We start from the raw sequence: 23,857 nt of genomic DNA, 5'->3' as shown, positions 1-23,857 counted from the left end.
ATACTAACAGGTAAAAGTGGAGCTAACTTTCCATGTTTAAAGACATCGTTGCAATAAAACTCACATACTGTATGACAGAATTATCCCATGGCAACATACTGTAACTGCAATTTACAGACACCAGGAGGAGATTCTGATGAAACCATTGCCTTATGATATTTGGGCATCGATATTTTATACTTCGATATACTGTATGTGTATGAATGTGTTATGGGATATGGGGAAAGTTTTTTTTTATGAAACAGCAAGGGTATTAATGGTGCCGACTGTGCCTTCCTCAAAGAGAGGAAAACCCTCAACAGAGCTTCCATCTAGTGGTGGTATGAGGAGCAAGTTTACTGCAAAGAGGAGGTGTTACCTTTGGTCAAAGAAGCTGAATGTCCTTTTTTATATGAGATTAGGTAAGATGGGATGTGGCTGCTTTGACCTTGCTGCTCACAGTCTGAGTATTTATATCAAAAGCACTCATTCTATTGTTATTTAAATGCAAAAATGACAGCCTTTATGTAAGAACAAATAAATAAATTAAGGCATCTTTTGTGCTGAAACAACCAGCTGCCTTGATCTCTTTTTCTGACTTCAAAGTGAAATTGTGGATACACTGGAGCTGTGAGTGTGTACGTGTGCACACTGTCTCTCACACACACACTGACGCATACACACAGAGCCAGGCACACCCATGAATATTTTGAACTGTTTTTTTTCCAGTTCCAGTTGCAGCACACTATGTAAAACCAAACCAGTCTCTATAGCAACAGATGGCTGAATGAGCTGTGGAGCCGCGACAAAATGTAGACACACTGAATTAATATAACCTTTTTTAACCTCTTTGAGTATTTTACATTTTACAGCCACGTTTATTCAACAATGACCCTGGCAAATAAAAAAAGAAAGATTGAGACGGATAAACAAAAATACACATCTTTCCTATGTTGCCTGTTTTTCTCCTGGTTTTGTTTACAGTCAAAGATCATCTTTGCATAGTTGTGGATTTCAGAGCAAATGAGTGTATTTTGGAGGGAGATAGTTTGTGCAAAGAGGTGGACAGACAGGGGACAAAGGGAGCGGGGCAGATTGGGAAGGTGATGCGTGAACCTGGAGAGAAGCACAGATGGAGGATGAGTCATGTGACTCCTGTGTGGAGTGGCAGGCAGGGACTTGGACTGAGCCCAGGATGAGCCACTGGACCGACCATAGCCATCACACAAGAAACCTTCATCTGCGAATATCTGCTGAAGCTAAACTGTAAAATAAAAAAAGGATTTATGAGGAGATGCTGTGGTATGACCTCATATAATCGGTGTTAAATAATGGCAATAATTCAAATCATTTTCAAAATGCATTCTGGTTTAATTCCACAACAAGGAAACTATTAAGAGTTCATATGATTCCCTGATTGTAGGAAGATTTATGTAAGTTTGTAGTGCAACATGGCCTGATTAGTGCCATATTAAATCTACCTTAGGCCTGAGTACAATTCGGCCCCATTCCAGCTATCACGCTCTTGTTTTAAATGTGGTATGGCACCCTCCCAAGTCATTTACACTGTACTTAATGAAAGCATAGCTGACATTATTTATTTAATGTGATAAAAAGCCCAGCTCCTCTCTCTCATAGTTTGTCATCTGAATTAAATATCAGCTGCACGATGGAGGTGAGGCGGTTGAAAATATGTTGGTGCCTAAGTTTGGTGTATTAGCAAAAACTTCAGTGAAAACTACAGCAGGTTTTTTTTTTCTTCCAGACTTTTATGCAAGGTGGGTGCCCTTAATACAATCTGATGGATGCATGAGTTAATCTTAACCTAAAAAGATTCATATAATACTTTGTCTCTTTTAAATGATCTGAACACATCCTTTAGCTCTGGTACTGAGTGTGCTGAAGGCCTTTGTTGGCACTGAAGAGGTTTAACCAGCCCGCGTGTTTTTTCAATCAAAATGTCTTCAGGTATCAAGTTATACAAAACAAATGCTATTCTTAAACTTCTCAAGGACAGTTTTTTCTTGTCTCACTCACTCTCTCATGCAATAAGATCTACATAAGGATGCAGGATGCAGTTCTCGCGTCTATAAAAAGCGTTCCTTCTTCGCTAAAAAGCAGGCAGAACTCTTTTGCGAGGACCCAAAACTTGTCGGAGGCCAAGAAAGCCTTGATCCAACCCGGGCCTTTGACACTAGTTTGTTGTGGACTTCCAGTCTGACGCCGCGCTGTGTCAGATCCAAGATGTAATATCCAATATGGCTTGTCTTACTGGTCCACTTAAATCTTCCAGCAATAATGAGCCACTGGCATGGTGAGCGCAGGGAAACCATCAGTTCTCTCTTCTCTGATAGGCTTCATGACTTCATCACCTTTGATCAACTTTTTTTCTGCAAGAGGGAACACTTTTACTTTTGTCTGTGCAAACATGTGACCCTCTTATTTTGGCGGTATGACCACTAGTGGCGCCCCTCTCCGTGGTCTCCACATTAGCACTTGGGCGTCGTTGGCATTCGGTCTCCCCAGCGCGTTGGGAGGGATGGGTTCCTGGTAGTTGAGGATGTGCGGTTGCTCCTGGTAGGGACGACCCACCAACGAGGCCCGAGAGCCTAGAGGCATGTCAGGGTCCACGGCAATATCCACCCGCATCCGCCACCGCACCGTCTGCAACACGATGCGCTCCTGGAGGAGAGCACCATAATATGGTCGATATTATATATGTGCATGCATGATGCGGTCTATTTTAAGGGCACAGAGATTTGTTAAAGCTTTATGGTAGTAGTGTAGTTAATGTTCCTCCTAATAAATGGTGTATTTGCTAAACATCCCATACAGAGTTTACCACAAGTTGTCTGTCCCTAGAGACATACGCTCTTCTTCTGCTATTAACTTATTAAACAACAATGAAGAAAACAAGCCTTACAAGCCTCTAAATGAAAGTCCAAAAGAATACAACTCTTCCACAATGACAATACATAAATACTGTAAGCCAGCGATACCCGACTTGCTTTGTCCAAGGGCAACTTTTGAAAAATGACAGGAGGCGGTGGGTAGGTGGTCAGGTGTACGCAGGGGTGTATTTTAGGATTTGAGGATATTCAGGGCTTAGCTTGGACCTGAGGATGGGATCCTAACCTGGCGCTACACAAGCTCTATTTTGATGCTTTTTTATGCACTCTAGCCCCTTATTTACATTCAAAGTGCAAAAAAATGACCCATTGGAAATCTGTTTATTTTCTTTGTGCATTAGAAAACGATTTGCAGGCCAACCGGCACCCTATCTGGCTTGCGGGCCCTAAGTGAAGTTTCACTGCTATAAGCTTTTTGATACACATTTTAAGCTAGACTGACTCTTGCTGGGCCATTGCAGGGTCTTTATTCAGCAGAGTTGAAGGAAACGTTGAGATACTTTACACCAGAAAGGAAAAGTGCATGTTCAGTCAGTCTCTGTGTGTAATGCAACAGTCTCTAAAGATGTCCTTGTTCTTCATTTAAATCTGTGACTGTAACTAAAAAAAAACACTGGAAAAATAACACAGCACATGAGCTTGATACAAGTGGGAACAAACTGTTTTTTGAATCTCCAATGTTAAGCTGCCCTCTGTTCTTTGTCCTACCTTGGTGACGGAGTTCATGGCCACCAGCCAGGTGATGAAGCTCTGGTCCCTGGTGATGTGGGTCAGCATGGGCGTGTTGCTGTTGCTGATGGGTACTGCCCAGGTCACGCTGGGGTAGAAGTTGTCATTCATGCTGACCGTTAGACGGGACGGTTTGGACGTGGGTCCGGTCAGGGTGACCGTCTCGGTGGTGTTGCCATACCAGGGATAGCTGACACCGTCTGAGTCGCTGATGGCCTTGACCCGACCCTCCCGCAACTCTGGTAACTCCCAGCTGGACCTGGACAGAAGAGGACAGAGTGAGAGGATGAGTGGCAGGTGCAGGGGTGTGGTCCAGGTGATGTTTTGAGTATGTCATAAAAGTAGAAAGAGTTGTGCACCTTACCCACCTATACACACACACAAACACACACACACTCAGCATGGTAAAAAAGTCTGACAAGGTCTGCTGTACACTTACATGCCAATATCACCATAGGTGTTGTAGAACTCCATCTGGGTACAAGCCTGGATCCAGCCCACCACCCAGGTCTCGTTGCGGGGCACTGGTGGCATCACAACCCCGGCTGAGGCCCTGAAGTAAGGCGTCTTGTAACGGAGCACAATAGGTGAGTTCTCCTCAATGATGGTGGGACACTGGTCAATAGAGGCTGACACCTCATAGACCACAATGTTCTCCCGTCTGATGCGGGGCTTGCATGCGATGCTCTGAATACAGCCCATAGTGCAGGCTACAAGCAAAATGAGCAAAACCAGAGAAGAAGGGAGCAAGTGATACCTGGCCAGTATGCACATCAGTCCCCTCCGGATTCCACCCTTGCCTGAAGAGCAGATCTAATATTTTAATTGCCCATCATCACTGATTGGTTGGGAAGGTGGGGAAAAAGAGAGAGAGATATCACAGTCACCATTGATCAAACATAAACGCTTCCAGCATCATATTTTCAGGATGATATGGAGGTAAGATCGCAGTGGGGCCTGGGGGGGAAGTATCACAGATCTCCGCAGCCTCCTCCCCCCGGTCTGCCTGCTGACTGCCGCACTGCCCTTGGCGCTCGTCCCCAGAAACTGCAATCCGGCCTCCCCTGGGCTGCTGCTGCTGCTGCTGCTGCTTCTCCGCCGTGCGTCCGCAGGCTCCTCTATTCCTTGTCGAGTCCACGCGTCCGGCTGCACGTCGGTGCCCCTTGATCCTGCTGCTCTGCTCCCGGCTCTGCGCTGTCATGTCAGGTGGCGACAGGGCAGCCAGGTGCGTCAGAGGAGGGGGGTTGGATCCCTTTTGTTTGCTTGGCTTTTTCCCGTATTCAGCCCTACAATCGCGCGGCGCCCTCAAAAGACAAAATCGGGCTCTTCATCACCTTGATCTACATGGGAGAAAAGCTTCATCTAATGAGAGAGGACGTGTCTTCTTGTAAATGCAAAAACAACAGGACGGGCTATTTTAAATGTTTTCCTCGCAATGTGTTTCCATTCTTGGGGATGCATGAATGGTGCATGATGAATGGAGGCAGTGAGGCAGCGTTAAAGGCGCACAAAACAGTGACTATACCCAACCGCTCGAGCGTCTCTCGTCTCGCATCTTTATCTCCTCGAGCCGGTGAGCATCGCGGACCGGAGAGCATCCTTTTTTCCAACCGCCTTGTTCGGTTTTGGAGGTGCTGATGCTAGAGGAGGCAGGGGAGGGGCGTCACCCGACCTCTGCATTGAAAAAAATAACAAGTGCAAAATGGGCGTGGCTTCATTGCCTGCATCACTCCTATGTGGCACCCCATTGGTCGTTGAAGTCAACAGCGGAAGAGGTGCCGTGGGCTCATCGACTTCAAGGCTAATGGAAGGAGGCTAGGAGGAGTCACAAAAAATGTCTGCGCTATGGGGTTTGACGCATGCGCAATGGAGGGTTCCAGCAGATGAAGCTAGAAATAAAGTGATGGTTTCACTGACAGAACTTTCAAATGGATGGATTATTTTTCAAACACAATAAAATCAACCACCCAGTTTTTTCCTCACATTTTATTGAAAAGATTCAATATATACATAACTTTTATTTTATGTTCCAGAGTCATACATAGTGCTGAAAGTCTATTTCTAAATGTAGAAATAATCATAACATAAATTAAAGTTTACAAAGATAGTAACACATTAAAAAAAAGGAATGAAGAATAAAAACCAATAACCATGAGCTATAACAGTGCTTGACACCCAAAATACCTTTGCCTATGATGGTACATGATGCTCAGGGTCTCTGCAATCTAGTGTTTTTTGTTTTGTCTCCGTAAGCTGCTACAGTGTGTGTGTGTGTGTGTGTGTGTGTGTGTGTGTGTGTGTGTGTGTGTGTGTGTGTGTGTGTGTGTGTGTGTGTGTGTGTGCGTGCGTGCGTGCGTGCGTGCGTGCGTGTGTGTGTGTGTGTGTGTGTGTGTGTGTGTGTGTGCGCGCGTGTTGGTGTGTAAACTTGTCGTTTTAAATGTGTCTTTTAAAGGTCTAGTCTATTCTTTTTGATGCTTTTAAGGTTAAATTATTTCTGCACTTTTAAGGGATTGTACTGTAAATTTCGTTGTACTGGTACAATGACAATAAAGACAATTCTAATTCTTTTGTTATTGTCGTTTTATAATAGTGCCACCAGCTATTGAGCCTCTCGGCAGTTGCAGACCAAACCTGTTATTAATATTCTGCCATCCGAACGAACGGTATTAAACTAATTTGCTAATTTATTTTTAGCAGCATTTTTATATTCATAAAATGAAATATCTAAAGAAATTGCCTTCCTTCAACTTTTACAAAAACATCAGATCTAAACCCATATTTCAAAACGATATCAAATGTAAAACTACTGAATAAAAAACGTACCCAAAACTATTAATTTATGCAAAACTCATACTTTTATGATTTGAATCTTGTGTGTGTACATGATTGTGTTTACATTTGTGTATATTTTATCTCATTGTATTTTTTTATTATCATCCTAATGTCCTGTCCAAAATGTCCACAATTTTTGACAACTTGAATGTGAATTAAAAGAAAAAAACAACTAAAAAAAGATAAAGAAAAATATGTCCCTGCGCATGTGCGAGACCCAAAAGCCGAGCCTCCTTCCATTCGCCTTGTCATCCACTTCCCATACTGACACGCAGTCACCGGTCACAGCTTTTTTTTTTCTTGTCCCTACCCCGACGCCGGTACACGTCTGTAGCTGCTGGTGCCGCTGGTTTATGTTCGGCCGTTTGTTCGGTATCGTGTCTCAGAAGGTTCCGAGCTTCTTGAACCGGCTCTCGCTGATGATGAAGCCGCAGGTTGTGTTCGTGCTGGGCGGGCCTGGCGCCGGCAAAGGGACCCAATGCTCCAGAATCGTGGAGGTACGAGAGAGATGGAAAGAGAGAAAAAGGACAATGAAAACTACCGACTTTGACGGTTAGGATTTAGCATGTCGTGATAAAAGTGGCATTTAGTTGGTTTTGAGGATAATTGTGCCTTTTAATATCGTCTTATTTATGAGGTTTAATGTGAATTTCATTGACTTCCGGTTGTCCTCTAAAATAAGCTAGTTAGTTAGCCACACCGGGCTCATACAAACCGGTGCTGGACTACAGGAGCTACAAAGTTTGTTTAATTATTCAAAAACTGTCAAAGCAAACAGTTAAAACATAATATAAAGCATTTTAGCCCAGTGTTTCATGTTAAACGCCTGTATGAATAGGCTAAATGATTCAGCTTATTATTGCTTCACACACGGCAAGTGTATTTGTAAAGCACCTGTCAACAACAAGGATATTCAAAGTGCTTTACATAAAACACTAAAAAGCATTGGAAATAGACGCATCAAATGACATTAACATAGAAAATGACATTCTGATAAAATAATCATAAAAAAAATATAATTTTAATTAAAATAAAAGCATCAATATCAAAGGATTAGAAGTTAATAAATTGTATTTTTTACTGAAAGGCGCATGCAAACAGAAAAGTCTTCAGTCTTGATTTAAAAGAGCTGGGAGTTGCAGCAGACCTGCAGTTTTCAGATGTGTGGAGCATAAAAACTGGACGCTGCCTCTCCATGTTTAGTTCTGGGGACAGGGAGCGGACCTGAACCAGAGGATCTGAGAGGTCTGGATGGTTCATAGCAAAGCAGAAGATCATAAATGTATTCTGGCTCTAAACCATTCAGTGCTTTGTAAACCAACACATGATACACACGCAGAACACATCAGCAGGAGATGCCCTGTTGACATTTGCTTTATGTTGTAACCTTATCACTGACTCATATGTGCAATGGGGATTACATAATGGTCAGTTTAAGCCTGGAGTGGGCTTGGTCCACAGATAGTGGCGTGGACCGAGAAAACTTTAAACATGATCACACCGTACACGTGTAAGGGACTATGAGCCAATAGCCCAATGGCCTGGGTGTGATTAAAAAGTTATTTTTTACAAGCCATCCAAAAAGTTTGAAAAAGCTTCAGGATGCTGCTTTAATGCTCATCTGAAAGGTAAACTCTGGGGCCCAGTGTGGATTCCTTAATGTGTCTTTAAGAGCGACTTTATAACTACCTCTGTCCACGGACATTACTGGGTGTTGGCTGCCATGCTTCAAGTACTGTGGTTATGCCTGAATGGTCTATGAATAGAGGCTCCTTTCATTCATCACACAAGGACTGACTTCTTCCTGGTCTGTGAGCCAGAAGACTTTAGCCTGACTTTGAAGTCCGTCCTCTCAAATGCAGATTTTATTTTGTGTTAATAGAAATCTACAAACCTTTTTTTCTATATAGAAAAAAATCATCTGCAGAAACTGACTCTTGATGAGTAGTCTGAAGTGCTTTGCTTTGTGTAAACCCATTTACAGGGTTTCTTACGGAAGCTGGAAATACTTAAACACTTGAATTTCAATGTGTTGTTTTCGAGGTTTGATAAGTCTTCAGATTTTGAATAAAGTGCTTGAAATCTAGGTTATAGAGGATGCCACATCTACATACCAACAGGCAACAAAACGCTCAATAAAATCTGATTGCACGTGATGAACAAGTGCAATAAACATTATACTGAATGTACTGTATACATGTCATTTACAACAGCTGTAAGGTGCTAGAAAAGCTTTAAAATGCACCTAGAAAATTGCTTGAGTTTGACTTTGGAAAAGGTGTAGGACCCCTGCATTTACATCACATGTAATCAACCTTAAAAAAATGTGTATATGTCTCAGAACTACAGCTACACCCATTTGTCAGCTGGGGACTTGCTGAGGGCTGAGCGAGCTAGAGAGAAGTCAGAGTTCGGATCGCTCATCGACAGCTACATCAAGGAAGGCAAAATCGTCCCTGTGGAGATCACCATCAACTTACTCAGGAAGGTACGCACCAAATACATGCATTTGTTTGCCTCGCAAGAGACTAATCCTGATCCTGGGGTCAAACACTTTTATTCAGGACCTGTTTGCAACTTGAATTTTTTTGGTCCACAAAATCGTTTATGGATTTTCAAATAAAAAAGTTTGAATTTAATTCTACTCTTGTGGCTGCTCATGTCAGTGTCTGGGAAGAACTTTTCTCGTTTGGGGATGAAACAACCATTCGATTGGGGAATTCACTGGGTGTTTAAAAAACGACAATCAATACAAGTCATTTATGAAGTAAATACACAATACATTTGCTTCTCCTATCCATGTGAATATGAGGATTTAGAGTTGCTAATGTCTTCAAATCATAGTTTTCAGTTGTTAGTCATAGCTGTAGATCGAAATGGTTTTTGTTTTTTGGACATAAATCATTTTGAAACATCTCTTTAGGTTCTGATTGTATTTTTTATACAAAAGTTTTAACAATGAACGAAAAAAAACTATGAATAATTAAAGAAAATAATCATTAGTTGCATCTTTTTGTTGTCAAAATTATAGATGTTATTACTAGATGTTTGAAGAACATCTAGTGTGTTTTGAAACTTTTTGGTGTTTGCAAATAGAGTAGAGTTTGTGTTTGTGTCCAGTTTTTGTCACTTTGAATAAAAGGTTACTTTTAATGAATTCACATTAGGAGTAAAAATATCTCTGATCTGTTTCATAAGGCAATGGAAGAGACCATGCAGAAAGATGAGAAAAAGTTCAGTTTCCTCATAGACGGTTTCCCCCGCAACGAGGACAACCTTCAGGGCTGGAACACCGTCATGGATGGCAAAGCAGATGTCAAGTTTGTGCTTTTCTTTGACTGCGGCAATGAGGTGCGTAATGGAAACTAGAAAGCTTAAAAAACTTTCCTTGCTGAGCTCACAGAGCACACAATCTGTCTATTTTTTTTGTCCATAGGTTTGCATCGACAGATGTCTCGAAAGAGGGAAGAACAGCGGGCGCACGGATGACAACAGAGAAAGCTTGGAGAAAAGGTACAGTCCTGCAACATAAACAAAATTGAGGTTACACTTCACCACAGAAGTATGTACTGCCTCCTTTAAACACAGATTTATTTCACAAACTCTGTAACAAAGTACAAAAAGCATCTCTGATTGGTATAGATATATTTGACCTATTTAGCTGACTGTTGGATACCAGCATGTGTGTTTGTAACCTAATTTCTGTCTCTTTTGAGCCCCCTGTGTCATCTGACCCCAATAACCAGGCATAGTTTTCTTGCAGAATCCAAACCTACCTGCAGTCTACGCGACCAATCATTGAACTGTATGAGAAACAAGGCAAGGTGCGCACTGTAGACGCCTCTCGCTCCGTGGATAAGGTGAGTGTTAAGCCTTGTGTTCTCTATGGCTCTATGTTTACATTTTGTGCCTCATTAGTTAATATAATACCTTTTGCTTTAATTTATAGTGATTAGTCATAACTAATTTGACTTTGTTTTATCTTAATGTAGTTAATGTCTATTCAGGAGATAAGGTTTTGCCTTAATTGGGTTGTCGGAGCAACACGGGAGCAAAAAACCTTCTGACCTTAGCTTAACCGTCATTTAGACATAAGAAACTTATTTAGCTGGAGGTGACACACCGGTCACCCAGGATTTTGCTTGGAAACTTTTATTTTTTGTTCAATGTGGATTATACTTGAGAATAAATCGCAGCATTTTGCTTTTTTACATCAGCCTTGTTTCCTTCTTATTGCCTTTACGAAAAGCACGAGTACAGAAACGTTATGTCCTTGCAAGAGCGGCAAATAGATTTTCCAGTTCAGTGAGTAAACGGTACAAAGGGAAGCGTTTGTCAGCGCCACCCATAGATTTCTGAAAAGGGCAAACTGTGGGAGTGGAACCTGGAAGAAGGTGTGATGCACTCGTCAGTCAGGGTAAACAAGCACTTACTGGGATTGTTCAGCTTTTTATGTATTTAAGTGTGGTGGAAAGAGGTACTTATTGAAAGTCAAGGTATTATCTACAGTAGATGACGGTTGGCACACTGCCAGTTCGCAGAAGCAGACAAGAGTGCAGAGAGCTGAGCAATGTACTGCTGTGGACGGAAGCAGCACTTTAAACACATTTTAGACACTTGAAAAAAGGCTCATCTCAAACAATAATTTTCAGATCAATTGAATGCTGTATTGAGAATATTTTCAATGTCCTCAAGTTTCCACAGTTTTCTCTCTCTCTCTCTCTCCGCTCCTCCAGCCGTTCAGTTTCCCTCTGCAAAACTTCTTCTTCTGAATACTCTGGCTCATAAAGGGATCCTGTTGTTATAATAACTCATCGTTATTTCTCGTATTTGTTCTTTCCATAAACTGTGGAAAGTCAGACTCAAAGTAGTGCCAAAGGAAAGGGTTGTATGACGGTAATGTAGAGCGGTGAAAATATTCTAAATGTAGCGTACGCTTAAACTTCTATTTATTTGTTTCTAGGTCAGCCTATTTTTTTCGGGTGACCCAAGTCTGTTTTGCTGCAGCTTCTGAGTCGGTACTCCTGTCTGATTCTCTTATGAAATTATGTAATACCTTGTACTGACAGGATTTTTGGATGTCTGCCAGAAACAAGTTTTAGGAGGTGATTTTCAGTGATAAAACAAGACAAAGAAAAGAAGAGTTAGGAGGGTTTTGTTGAACAACAGGTCCAGTTAGCCTGCTAGATATCTGCAATGTGTCTTTCTTTAAACGTTTCAACGTAGCTCTTGACCTCCGATTTGCAAGGGCTGTGAACCCGTGCCAAAAAATTGATCTGCAACTATTTGGTAATTGATTGATCACTTCTTTTATCAGGCAACAATGCCAAACATTCACTGGTTCTGGTGTTATGGGCAATTGAATATATTTGTGTCTTTGAGTGTTGGACAAACAAAACAATCAAGCACAAGCAGGACGGCAACAACAACAGCAACACTTACACGCAAACATCCTCAGGGCAAAAAGCAGGACAGCAGTGGCAATAACAAAAACGCATCAACGGGACATGGTGTTCAGTGCTCCAATGGCATTCGGGATGAAGGAATTTTTAAAAATATTCCGATAATATACGTAATGATGAATCAAAATATCTTAATGGATAATGAAAATAACCCTTAGTTTGCACCCTGCTTAAGATAATATCCATCAAATGGGTATTAATTCATTAAACCCTGTCCCTGTCAAAGCGTTACCTCATCCCCAAATTTTGCCAATGAAGTTAATGAATAAAATGTTATCACTAATAAGAATGATGCCCAAAAAGAAATGTTTAAATGTTTTTCTATGTATTTTACTTTCAAAGCTCTGAATACAGACAGCCCTTGAGGTTACTTTGACTAGTTAGTTAAACTAGTTTGAGTTTTGAAATGAACCCTTTGTGTACACTCCCCTGTTTTTCTCTTCCAGGTGTTTGCTGATGTGAAAGCCATCCTAGATAAAGAGGGTTGAGTTTCCCCAGCTGCCGACAACATTCATTTACTCTTTTTATCAAACTGCAACTACACTATATATTAAGTTAATATGTACTTTCATATGACTTCTTATTTTTGGTTACATTCTTCCTTTCTTTTGTTTTAGTTTTACATCTCTTTTGTAAAATGTTGCACTGTTACTTTGTCATTGTGTGTACAATATGAATTGGTGTGGATGAGATTTAGCAGCATCTTCCGATCAACTAGTTCATGCTCTGAAAAAGCTCACAGCCTGTCACTGTCTTCATCATAGAGGTCTGCATAGGAACAAAATGTATCGTTAGCTTCGATAGACACTTTATTTGTCAATCATCAACACTTCTAGTAGTGGAAGTCTTTACAAAAATGGTATCTGTCACTAATTTCTTCAGAGTATCATGCCATTGAAAGCAGCCATAATGCTTCAGACCAAATAGTTTGACAACGATGAGACTGGGATTGATTTCAGACGGACAGAACGTGAAATAGCCTCCAAATAAAATGCATCCAACATGTGTGTCATGTTTCATGGGCAGTGCTACAGGGCAGTTGCTTTTGTGCCTTGTAGAGTCACCTGGTTTCTGTTTCTGTGGTAGAAGGCCAATTCTTTGACTCAGCACCCGAACGCCTCGACGTGCTTCATCACAGCTGACACTTGGGACTAATCATAGAGAAAGCATGAAGATAAAAATGAACATTCTGTTAAATCTGTACTGTACTGTGTGCTTGAAGGAGGGGAGGGAGGGGATAAAACTGAAAAGAAAAAAATGACTTTTTTTACCTTTGTTTTGCTTACGCTAGAATATTTAGTCAGTACTGTGATATTTATATAGTGTGTGCTTATTTTGTCTAGTTATGTCTATATTTATAGAAGTATAGTGCGGTAAACAATTAAGATTTTAAAGTTATTTACTGCTGCAGAAAAATTCATGCAACTTTCAAGCTAATTATCCAGCAGGGGGCGCAAGACACCACTGTACACTTATGATAACTTATTCATCAATAAAGTAAATGAATGCTGAAATAAATATGTTCACTGTATACATGCTAAAACATGAGAAAGTCATAAACGGATAAATATAGGTAATTAATAGGTAAATGTCTCTAATCTACAGTTAATTTTGTATTTATTTCTACCCCGCGACCGGACTCTGGATAAGCGGTTGAAGATGAGATTTATCTCTACTTATGATTTATGTGTATTTAAGTAAAAGCATTTCTGTATTTATTTCAGCATCCATTCATATATTTAGAATTTTATTTAGTCATTCTCATTCTCAATATAATTTATGTATTTATGTAATAACTGATAAGTCATCTTTTATATTTACCACTTTCCACCCACACACAAATAGAGGCTAATTGATTGGTTAATGAATCCATCTGCACTCCTCCAACCATAAATCAGGGTGTTTTTTTTTGTTTTTTTATGTGTAGGTGAATCAATTCTGATTCATAAGAGCAAACATCAGGGAGAAAAGGCTCAATTAAATGTTTGCTGAAAAACATTTCAAATAATGAACACAGTTATGGCAACAAGTGCTACATAATACATTTTTATTTCCATGTATTTTTTATATATATAAACATATGTATATATATATTTATATATATGCAGTTACAAAGACACTTGCTTGCACGTAACTAATATTCCTGAGCGTTTATTCTTTTAGCTTCAAGCCTGGTGCATCTGCATTTTAAGAGCTACACTTAAAAGATACTCCAAAACAATGGTACCAGACATGCATACACATGACAACAGGGCAATATGTACCAAATGCGCATCACAACAGCAGTTTATTACCGGGGCTTTCGTGCAGTCAAAGTTAGTCTGGGAAGGTAGCAAATAGAGAAGTGTGAATGTAAGGCACTATTAATACACTGGTTCACACAAGTGCACTACATACGGTTAGGTCGAATACGGTGAAGCTTTAATGATCCAGCTGGGGAACATCGATAACTGCAGCACCAAAATGTAACAGTATACAGCAAAGAAAAATTAGAATATAAATAAGAAAATGGCAAGTGCTGGCGTGGGGTCTAACGAACACTTTCAGCATTTCAAGAACATTTTAAGTAGAAATATTTGAATGAAAAGTATGAAAATATATGAATTACAGCATTACGTGTATGTGCAAAATACCAACAGGCTAGAAATGATTGGGGGGAAAAAAGGAAATATGTACATAGACATTTTTTTTAAATGAGCGACATTATGTATACTGTATATTACAATACGTACCACCAACCGTGAAATGGCAAAATAACAAGCCCTTGGGTGTTTGACAAACATAATGTAAATATATTCGTACTCTGCCAGCAGATGGCAATCTGAAAATATATATTATCTTATTTACAAAACAATAACCTAATGAAAAATAGCTGTGTCCACATTGCTGGGCAAATGCATACCAATATCAAAAAACAAAACTGTAACAGTGATTCTCACTCCGAACGAGAAAGAGGACTGTCCTTCATCGCTCTTAACGTTCTGTTAAGTTTTTTAGCAAAATAGTAAATCGTCTGCTCCAATTCACATTCAATTGTACATTCTGTTGTTAGACATTCACAACCAAAGCATCAACTTTTACAACCTTTGAAATACCAAAGAGCTCACATGAAGTAATGCGCATCATTTACAAATGCATAAAGGGCAAACATATATACTTATGTTTCTGTTTGTATAATACAAAAATTGAACGACATGGTGGCCGATGCAAGAAAGAAAACAAAATTGACCCACAGTAGGATTGTAGCGGGCTCAGCAGGAGTTCACCAGGCCTGTGATGATGTTGTTGGGAGTCCTGCGGTACTGAGCCTTGGTGTTGGTGACCGCGCCGTGCTTCTGTCGCAGGTGAAGCCTCAGCTGACTCTTGTGTCTGAAGTGGAGGTCACATTTTTCACACTGAGGAAAAGAGGGGAAACTATTTAGAAGCACTTTTTAAAATTGACCGTTACATCCCCGCCGAGCCCCACAGCTGACAGTTCATAGCTCTCCAGGATTACCACTCAGGACTTATAACTATTGATAGGCTCTTGGGTCATGGGGGGGGGGGATTACTCTCCTTTTAGCCAGCACACACATTGGATAAGGCGGGAGAGGGGCAGACGAGGACACTTACATGATAAGGCTTCTCTCCAGTATGAATGCGCATGTGGCTCTTGAGCGTCTGAAGGTGGCGGAAGTGAGTCCCACAGATCTCACAAGGGTACGGCTTCTCTCCTGTGTGAATCAAAACATGGGCTCGCAGATGGGCCACCTGGAGGAAAATGAAAACCTATATGAGGATTCATTCACTTAAAAGGAAGTAGTTTGACATCTGCAAAGCTTCCTTTTTCTTTCTTTTTCTTTTCCCTCACCTGGACGAATCTGGAACCACATGTCTCGCACTTGTATGGCTTTTCTCCAGAGTGGATGCGGGTGTGGGTCTTGAGGTTGGCTGGCCGGTTGAACTGAGCGCCGCAGATGTTGCAGTGGTAAGGCTTTGCACCTGAAAGTTAAAGGTCAAGAGGTTGTGCAATGAATGAAACGGTCACATGAATGAAGTCAGCTTGACGGTACTTTAATCATTATTAATCTTACCGGTGTGAACGGTCTTATGGCTGGCCAGGTTGCCCTTGTAGCGGAAGGCAGCCTGGCAGCAGTCACACTTGTATGGCTTGTCACTGTGCACCTGGGCCATGTGTTCTTTCAGGGAGTCTTCCTCTGTGAACTTGGAGTCACAGCCGTTGCAGAAGTAGATGTTGCTTTCTGTACAAAGGAGCAATCAAATCAGTGTGAATTTATCACACATCTGTGGTTTTGTTTAATATAATCATGTCAAATGTTATAACTTAAATATAAGTGGATACAATGGCACTTGTGGAGTCCACTTACCACAACTGGGGGAGGAATACTCTGAGTGTAGTTTGTTGGTGTCATCTCGGCTGTAGGAGTCAGAGGAAAGGTGACCCATTTCCATGCACTGGGGACTGTCGCAACCGCAGGAGGAGCATCTGCGGTAGCTGCACACAGAGAGACGACCCCAGAGTTGAAATAAAGTTCTTCTCGTAAATAAATTTATATTAAGTTCCAATTTACATCTCTCACAGTGAGCTGGAGGTTTACCTGATGCTGCTACAGGGGCTGCTGCTGCAGCTGTCGACACACTGAGACATGAGGATCTCTTCTCTGTGCTCGCTGGCTCCTTCTTCTGCCTGGACCTCACTGTGTCCACCTGCTGTACCACTCCTGCAGGGGCTCAGTGTAGGGGACATGGCTAGAGCTTCGGCGCTGCCTCCCTGAGCCTCCTTTTCATTCTCATCGGGAGTTTGGTTCATAACGATCAACTTGTACTTCTTCCAGTTGCGGGCCTTGGTGTCGTTGGGGCAGTCTGAGGGCTGTCTGAAGCTCAGCGTGGCGTTTCTGCTGCTGTTGGACTCAGTGGGAGAGTTGGGGTGGCAGTCAGATCTGAGGGGGCTTTGAGGGCTGCAAATCACACCTTTGCTAAAACCCGGAGACAGTCTCAGGCAGCTGGTTTGTGGATGCTGAATGCTGTCTTCCTCCATGAGAGATGCAGGACCCTGAAGGCTCCCATGGGCTCCTGCGGGTCGGATGATAGTGGTGGGGAAACTGGGGTGTGATGGCACAGGGTGGGAGATGACGGTGGTAGATTCATTGTAAGCCATGTTGGCGTTGGGTACCTGCGAGCATCGATTCTGGGACAAAGCCCCTTCTCTGGGAAGGTCACTGACCATGTGGGAACCTTCCATCTTCCCAGAAGGGACTTGGAGGTCACCGTAGACGTGATAGGAGCCTGTGGTGTTGATCCCCCTGAAAACACTGGGGATGTAGCCCCTGCTCTCCTGGAGAGAGGATGAGGGTGACATGTGATTGTATCTAAGGTCTGGATCTTTGTCATCAACAGGCTTCAAAGCAGGAATCTCGTCAGCCAGATGTGATGAACTGATCTGTACATCTTCAGTCAGCTGTCTGAAAAACATATATTCAATGACAAGTTATTAACTCCAGTCACATCTATTCTTTTTTATTTTTTTTTTACAAAGAAATGAGAGTGTGGATTGTCACATCTTCTATTTCCCTTTACCTGGACTTGATGAACCTGTGGCAGGTGTCGACCACATGTTCCATCTGGAGGTAGATGGCTGTGTTCATGGTGGCCAGGACCAGACTATCCTTAAGGTCCAGACAGGATGTGTACATGAAGTCCAGCAAGATGGAGAAACCCTTGGGGTCGACTTTGGGGTCTAAGCTGATGGCACTAAGGTTTGCGTTCTTGGGGTCCATGAACACAGAATAAAAGAAGCCACTGGAAGAGAATAAGAGAGTTGGGAAAAATTATTAATTTGGTATGAAATTAGAGGGCGTAACAGCCATTCAAAAGGCAAAATTTCAAAGAAGAGTCATGCTGCTGAACTGTCAGCTGTCATGATGGTGCATACCTGCAGGCCACCAGGATGGCCTTGTGAGCATGAAACTGCAGAACGTCCACTTGTATGACGACATCAGTCAGGATGTTCCTGCTGCGGAGGCGGTTGAAGTTGAGCAGGACGTCGCCTGCATGGCGTGTGAATTGAATGCAGCCATCTGCAGTTGTGGCCATGCTGTCGCACTCTGAGAAGGGCAAAGAAAGATATAGTTTGATCGTTATTGGGGACTCTGAAAGTGACCTACTGCTAGATAAAGGCACACAAGAGAGGCTCACATACTGTAGGCTGGGTAGGGGCGCAACAAATGATTACTTTCTCAATTAATAACAAAAAAGAAAATGTCCATCTTTCTTTCTCAAAGTCCATATTGATGTCTTTAAATGTCTTGTTTTGTCCAAAATCCAAATTATTTTCAGTTTAACATGTTATGAAATTGAGAAGAAAAAGCAAAAATCTCCATATTTGAGAGGCTGAACACTGAATTTTCTGCCTCTCAAATACGTTTAAATTACTTTAACGATGAATCAGTTATGAAAATAGTTGCTGATTATGTTTCTGTGGATCGACTTATTGATTCATTGTTGCAGCTCTAGTAGAAAAACAACAATCATGGGCACATCAGCACCAACATGAGCATAACTTAACCAGATTTTCAGAAAAATGTATTCATCTCAAGTCACATCACTTCACTACTAAATAATAACATATGCACAACAGAAACATTTAAAGATAAGTTTGAAGCTTACTTTAACTTTGCTACAAATCATCTTAAGGGACAACAAAGTCTCAGTTAGTCATTTATGTGTAAAATATATATGTATGTATGAACAGTAAATGATACATTCATGAAAACAGACAACAAACACTCGTCTCATATTTCATCACTTCACCCTCATACTTGTGTAATACAAGCCACCTGCCTTCAGGGGTTACAGCCTTGAACCAAAACAAGTTTAGGGCCTGAAGTGTCCTGACAGTGTTTCAGCAAAGAGCGGCGCCATTGCAAAGGGAAAAGTCAAAGAGAGATTCACTCAAGCGTTTGAGCCATGCCTCACTTCTAATTTGGCCTTAATTATATTGTCATTAAATAACCTATAATCAGTACTTCAACATGCTATTATTAAAGGCTGTGATATTATATAAACAGTGATGTTTCAGTGGATCTGTACTGGGCCAACGCTTCTCATAGTGTAACCAACACATATGCACAAATAATCTTACACTGCTGACTTGTAAAGGATTAAAAGGGTCTAATTTCCTCATGTCTGCGCTCCGTCCTGCAGTTCCCCAGCGTGTAACAGAGCGGACTTGAGCGCTGGCAGCCTGCAGCCTGGAGGTTGTAAACGTGTTTGACATTGAGCACATTCCGTCCTGGCTGCTCAGATTAGGTTGCCAGTTTAGCACAGAGAGGTTTCCTGTCCCCCCCCCCTCCACCCCCCGATATAAGTACAACTCATCTCATTTAACTCCATTAACATTAACTCTTCTCCTCTTCCTCCTCTGCTAAACCAATCCCCCCCTTAGAGTTATCTCTAAAGCCAGAGTATTAGACTAAACAGAGACAGCGTGTTTTCGCAGAATGTGGATCCAAGGAGTGGTTCGTTTGCTGCGTAACTTCGGCAGTAAACCACCCGAGCAGGCCAGCGCAAGTCCGATCAAGTTTAGTAACTGTGTTAATCCGCCATGTCCGGGGACCGTCCTGTACTTGTGATCATGTGTTTCAGTCATAAATAGGCTTGTTTGCTCCATTGCACTTAATGATGGGAAGTCTTCGGCTCTTGCGTTGTATACATTTAAGTGCAACGAAAACATTTTTCACCACATCAGAAACGCACACGAGAGAAAACATTAGACCGACTAGTCCTGTTGCGCCACTTCTGTTGCCTCTTAACTCGACACGTGCTGTTTTAAAATATAAAAGGTTAAACGTTACACGTATTATATCATGTTGTTGTTTTCACACTATCGGGAACTATTAAAAATGATACAAAAAATCAACAAATCCGCACACACTTCCGTCCAAAACACACTCTATAATAATAATAATAATAATAATAATACTTATAATAATAATAATAATGGTAATAATAATAAAGACGGCCAAGTTTGTCAACTCTCTGAATCCACTTCTAGCTACAAAGTAATCTTATTTAAAAACAATGTTGCCAAGATCTCCAGCCGAGAGCAGCAGCCACATGAGCATCATCTAACTTCACCGCCACTTCTTCTGAGCTAACGCTGAGAAAATAGGAAGGGAGAGGAGAGAGAGAGAAAAAAAAGTCACCTTGTAAAAGTTTCCTCGAAACTCTGTGCATCACCAGTTCTGAGAATCCAGTTCTAAGAAACACAGCAGCTCAATTCTCGGAATTTCAACAGAGGGTTGTGCCATTATCTGCGGGGCGGGGGAGCCGCTCACCGCCGTGTGCGTCACTTCAACCCTCCAGCGTCAACGATGCAGCGTTTAACATACGGATGCTCTTTTATATGTCTTAATCAATCATATGTGTATGGTTGATGCGGAATCGATGAGATGTTGTTTGCAGTTAATGCCTTTGGTGCTCGTAATCTCCCTGCGTGGTGGACTGGTCCAAGTGCAAGGTCAGCTGACTGAGTTATAAATACTGTGGGGAATATGAGAGAGTGTGTTGTCGCTGTAAACATGCCCGAGGTGCTGCGAAGAAGTTGAGAAGTCAGTCATCTTATCTTCTAATATTTGAAATATAATTCCCCCGTTTGAGTTGTTTTTCTCTTTTCCCTCTCCCACCACATGTTTGTGTGTCATGTCTCCTGATTTCTCTCGATGTAGCTGCATTTTAGCAGTTAAGGTTGTAATGCTGGTTCAACTGTACTTTTCTGCTTTGGCCCGGAGCCATGCTTCAACTGACTGAACACTTTAGTGTATAAAGTTATAAAGTTAGTATAAATATATAAATACTTCACAAAACTGCACAACTCTTTGTGGTTTTTAACTGTACAACTGTACATCCTTTGTTATATATGTTACTGTATGTACTTTGCTTATTGTTGAATTATTTTTAATGATTGTGCGCATTGAACACCAAAGGAAACCCCTTGTATGTGAAAACGTACTTGGCATTAAACACCTTTCTGATTCAGATTCAGATTGCAGAGTAAGGAAATGACAGTACTGCAACAGTCAATAACATACTGTAAATATAGAATAGAAAAATGACTATAGAATATGAAAAATATACCGTACCCCTGTCTATTTGCATCACATTAACGCACATCTTGGACTATTATCCTTTTACACTGCACACATCCTCTACTGTCACATCCCCTGATACATATTTTTGTACAGCTTTCCAATTCTAAAACAGTTATATTTGACATTTGTTATGGTGTTTTAAAAGTGTTTTTTTTATTTATTTCTATTGTAGTTATTCTATTCTATATATGTTCTTGACTGTTGCAGTACTTTGCTTTTATTTTTATTGCCTCACATTATTGTGTGCACGAAAACACAGAGTCAAATTCCTTGTATGTGGAAACTTGGCAATAAACCCTAATTCAGATTCTGTTTGTGATTTTGCAGTGCTGGAGAACTGTTAAAGAAAAGATACTTATCACAGTTTGTGTGGCCTTTCCTTCTCGTCTTATTCATTCATTTAGTTCAACTTATCATATCTAATACTGTGTACTATTACGCTACTATTTATTATTGTGATTTTTTTTTGACCAGGATCCTGAGAGTGCTTGTTTGGTGAGGACAGTAAATCACTTACTTAACTTGTCCAACCAACTCAGAGCTTATTGTTTTGTCACTTTGTTGGCAAATATGCTACAAAATGTTGTCAGTTTATGTTGAGGAAGTTCTATTTTTATTTGTTATTGTCTAGTGTTTGTTAAAAATTTATTTTCTAGGAGGTCCCCAGAGACCAGGGGCCAGTCTCAGGCCAGACTAGACTTGACCTTACACTGTTCTTAAGCCCCATAAACACTGCCTGGCGGAGAGATGGGAAGGGGGGTTGGGGGGGGGGGGGTATTAAAACTATAACAGACTGTCTGTGTGAATGGGAAAGCCGTCAGGGCGTAGTCAGCGGCGGTGACGTGCTTTACTATGCTGTGAATTTCTCACGTGGGGATCAATACATTTCCATAAAGTTCATTCATAAGAGTGTGTGGATGGATATTTACTCATTTAGCAGTTTGCTGTTTAGGTAACATGCTCATTCCACCGTAATGCATTGCATGACAGACTCAGTCAGTCTTACATTTGTCCCCCAAAGGGAATCTATATCAAGTGTAACAGTCTAAATTGTGAAATGTGCCTTTGTCACAGCCATAACAAAGATATACTGTGTTGCCTAGATACGGATGGATGCATGTTGTCGAGCTCCCGTTAACTTTTGCTTCTCAACTCAAGTGTGACGGACAGGTTAGGTTAGTGTGACCTCTGTTTCGTTCATGTATGATAGAATAGTAGCTGTATAACCATATGTTAATAATAAACAACAAGCACTGTGGAAACCCCAGTACCAGTGTGGCTGTGAGTTTTTAGCTACATTGTCCTCCACTACACTCTCCACCAACAAGCACAGACACAAACTGTTACTCAAGTCTGACTTAAGGTTATATTTATATGTATATAAGACAAAGACTTGTTCTATTTGTATGCAACTCAACCCTGGGGGCCCGAAGCCGCTGCTTATATCACGTTTATTGCTGGCTCTGATTGGCCTCAAGGGGAATTCTGCAATACTGATAAAAGAGTGTCAAAACTGATCGCACATCTGAGATTATGTGCGTTCCTATTTTTAATGTCACACAGGTTATAGAGAGCAATGTGTGTGAGTGTGTGAAAAGTCCTCAGCTCTCCAAAAGGCTCGCCTGCACTCGTCTGTGTCCCCACCACTTCCTGTCTAACCATCACAGCACAAAATCCTGAGTAGCCTACTTACCGATGAATGTGTCAACAAATCAGGAACTGACTGTGCTTAAATGAACAACCAACAAGAAGTTCTTCAATAACTCTGAATCAAGAACAGCGGCGTGTAAGAAATTATGTAAACACGATTATGTAAACAAAATTCAAATGAAAAGATGATAAACAACAGACTGTTAACGAAGAAGTCTGCATGTTTCTAGATATCAGACTCACTCCAAATCAACCGTTCAATGGCACAAAAACATGCTCTGTGTCAATTCAAGAAAAGTGGTGTGTTCCTGGGCTACGCAGGATTGTGTGTGCCTCATGAAAAGTGTTACCTTACCTACACATCATCTAGGAGTATGGTAGGCTTTTTCTTCAGATTAGTACATGTGATCGTACGGTATCATATGAAATGTGTTATTCTGTAAATTAAATTACCTATGGCACATTACATTAGCAAGCACATATAACATGATGATTGAACCCATTTCACTCTTACTAATGGTGAAAAACAACAGAGTTGTCTGTGTTTTCTGCTTGTTTTTGAATATATAGAATAACCATCTGTTAGCACCACCTTTCACTCTCACAGTGAGCTTTGCTAAACAAACAGTCGTTAGACCATTCAGTGGGAGGAAAGAAGACAGAACCACAGTAATTAAGAACTAGAGCGAGACTTTACTGAGGACTATGTTCCTCACTTAAATAAAATACTCAAATTTTTTGCATACACATTGCCTTGAGCCCATTATCAAGTGGTCTTGCGCATGCATATTTTCATCTGCTCATGTCGGCACTCTTTGTAACCATTAAGTAACACGTTGCAATATGTTTTTTAGCATTAAACCTGAGTAACAGTAGAAATGTGTTCATTGTTCTCGTCACTGCTACAATCATCACCCAAACATAGGAGCAAAATAATAGTTAAGTAGAGCAACAGCAACATTTACCATTATTATGCTTTTCTGTACATGTTTCAGAAAAGAAAAACTCCCTGACTGGATTTTTCGCAGTGAAATAAATGTGCTGTGCAGCTCAACAGGTCTAAATTACAGCTGTTCAGGTGGCTATGGCAACAAAGAGGTCTATTTCTAGTTAATGTTTTCTCTCTAGATGTTTGTTCCCTGCGGTT

At 41.1% G+C, this 23,857-nt stretch overlaps 3 protein-coding genes across 5 annotated transcripts; 1 reads left to right on the top strand and 2 right to left on the bottom strand.

The window, feature by feature from the left end:
• Nucleotides 1-2,418: 2,418 nt before the first annotated feature.
• Nucleotides 2,419-4,391, bottom strand: fam78ba (family with sequence similarity 78 member Ba; the record flags this gene model as incomplete). Its single annotated transcript, XM_083927825.1, has 3 exons — nucleotides 2,419-2,661; nucleotides 3,597-3,876; nucleotides 4,057-4,391. The coding sequence occupies 3 exons, from the start codon at nucleotides 4,389-4,391 to the stop codon at nucleotides 2,419-2,421; spliced, it is 858 nt and encodes a 285-aa protein (XP_083783951.1).
• Nucleotides 4,392-6,733: 2,342 nt separating this feature from the next.
• On the top strand, nucleotides 6,734-12,914 carry cmpk (cytidylate kinase). The gene is made up of 6 exons (XM_083927827.1): nucleotides 6,734-6,946; nucleotides 8,791-8,937; nucleotides 9,648-9,800; nucleotides 9,886-9,962; nucleotides 10,213-10,309; nucleotides 12,358-12,914. The coding sequence occupies exons 1-6, from the start codon at nucleotides 6,803-6,805 to the stop codon at nucleotides 12,397-12,399; spliced, it is 660 nt and encodes a 219-aa protein (XP_083783953.1). The 5' UTR covers nucleotides 6,734-6,802; the 3' UTR covers nucleotides 12,400-12,914.
• A 1,141-nt stretch (nucleotides 12,915-14,055) lies between these two features.
• On the bottom strand, nucleotides 14,056-20,154 carry bcl6ab (BCL6A transcription repressor b). 3 transcript variants are annotated; one of them, XM_083927812.1, is made up of 9 exons: nucleotides 20,116-20,154; nucleotides 17,844-18,015; nucleotides 17,489-17,710; nucleotides 16,510-17,373; nucleotides 16,279-16,406; nucleotides 15,985-16,152; nucleotides 15,762-15,892; nucleotides 15,524-15,661; nucleotides 14,056-15,306 (listed from the first exon to the last, which is right to left on the bottom strand). In XM_083927812.1, exons 1-9 carry the CDS (start codon nucleotides 20,144-20,146, stop codon nucleotides 15,163-15,165), a joined length of 1,998 nt encoding a protein of 665 aa, XP_083783938.1. In that variant the 5' UTR covers nucleotides 20,147-20,154; the 3' UTR covers nucleotides 14,056-15,162. The 3 variants fall into 3 exon arrangements, with proteins under 3 accessions (XP_083783938.1, XP_083783939.1, XP_083783940.1); XM_083927813.1 differs by lacking the exon at nucleotides 20,116-20,154 and adding an exon at nucleotides 19,053-19,333; XM_083927814.1 differs by lacking the exon at nucleotides 20,116-20,154 and adding an exon at nucleotides 18,111-18,242.
• Between the last annotated feature and the right edge of the window lie 3,703 nt (nucleotides 20,155-23,857).

This window comes from Echiichthys vipera (assembly GCF_963691815.1).
Source record: "Echiichthys vipera genome assembly, chromosome: 15".
Taxonomy (NCBI): Eukaryota; Metazoa; Chordata; class Actinopteri; order Perciformes; family Trachinidae; genus Echiichthys; species Echiichthys vipera.
This window is presented reverse-complemented; position numbering and strand designations above follow the sequence as displayed.

Excerpts from the sequence above, each read along its gene's own strand:
- cmpk (XM_083927827.1), top strand. The coding sequence starts at position 6,803 with ATGTTCGGCCGTTTGTTCGGTATCGTGTCTCAGAAGGTTCCGAGCTTC. Across the intron at positions 8,938-9,647 it reads CCATCAACTTACTCAGGAAG|GCAATGGAAGAGACCATGCA; the intron begins GTACGCACCAAA and ends CTGTTTCATAAG. Across the intron at positions 10,310-12,357 it reads CCTCTCGCTCCGTGGATAAG|GTGTTTGCTGATGTGAAAGC; the intron begins GTGAGTGTTAAG and ends TTTCTCTTCCAG.
- bcl6ab (XM_083927812.1), bottom strand. The coding sequence starts at position 20,146 with ATGCACAGAGTTTCGAGGAAACTTTTACAAG. Across the intron at positions 17,374-17,488 it reads CACAGGTTCATCAAGTCCAG|ACAGCTGACTGAAGATGTAC; the intron begins GTAAAGGGAAAT and ends TATGTTTTTCAG. Across the intron at positions 16,153-16,278 it reads GTATTCCTCCCCCAGTTGTG|AAAGCAACATCTACTTCTGC; the intron begins GTAAGTGGACTC and ends TCCTTTGTACAG.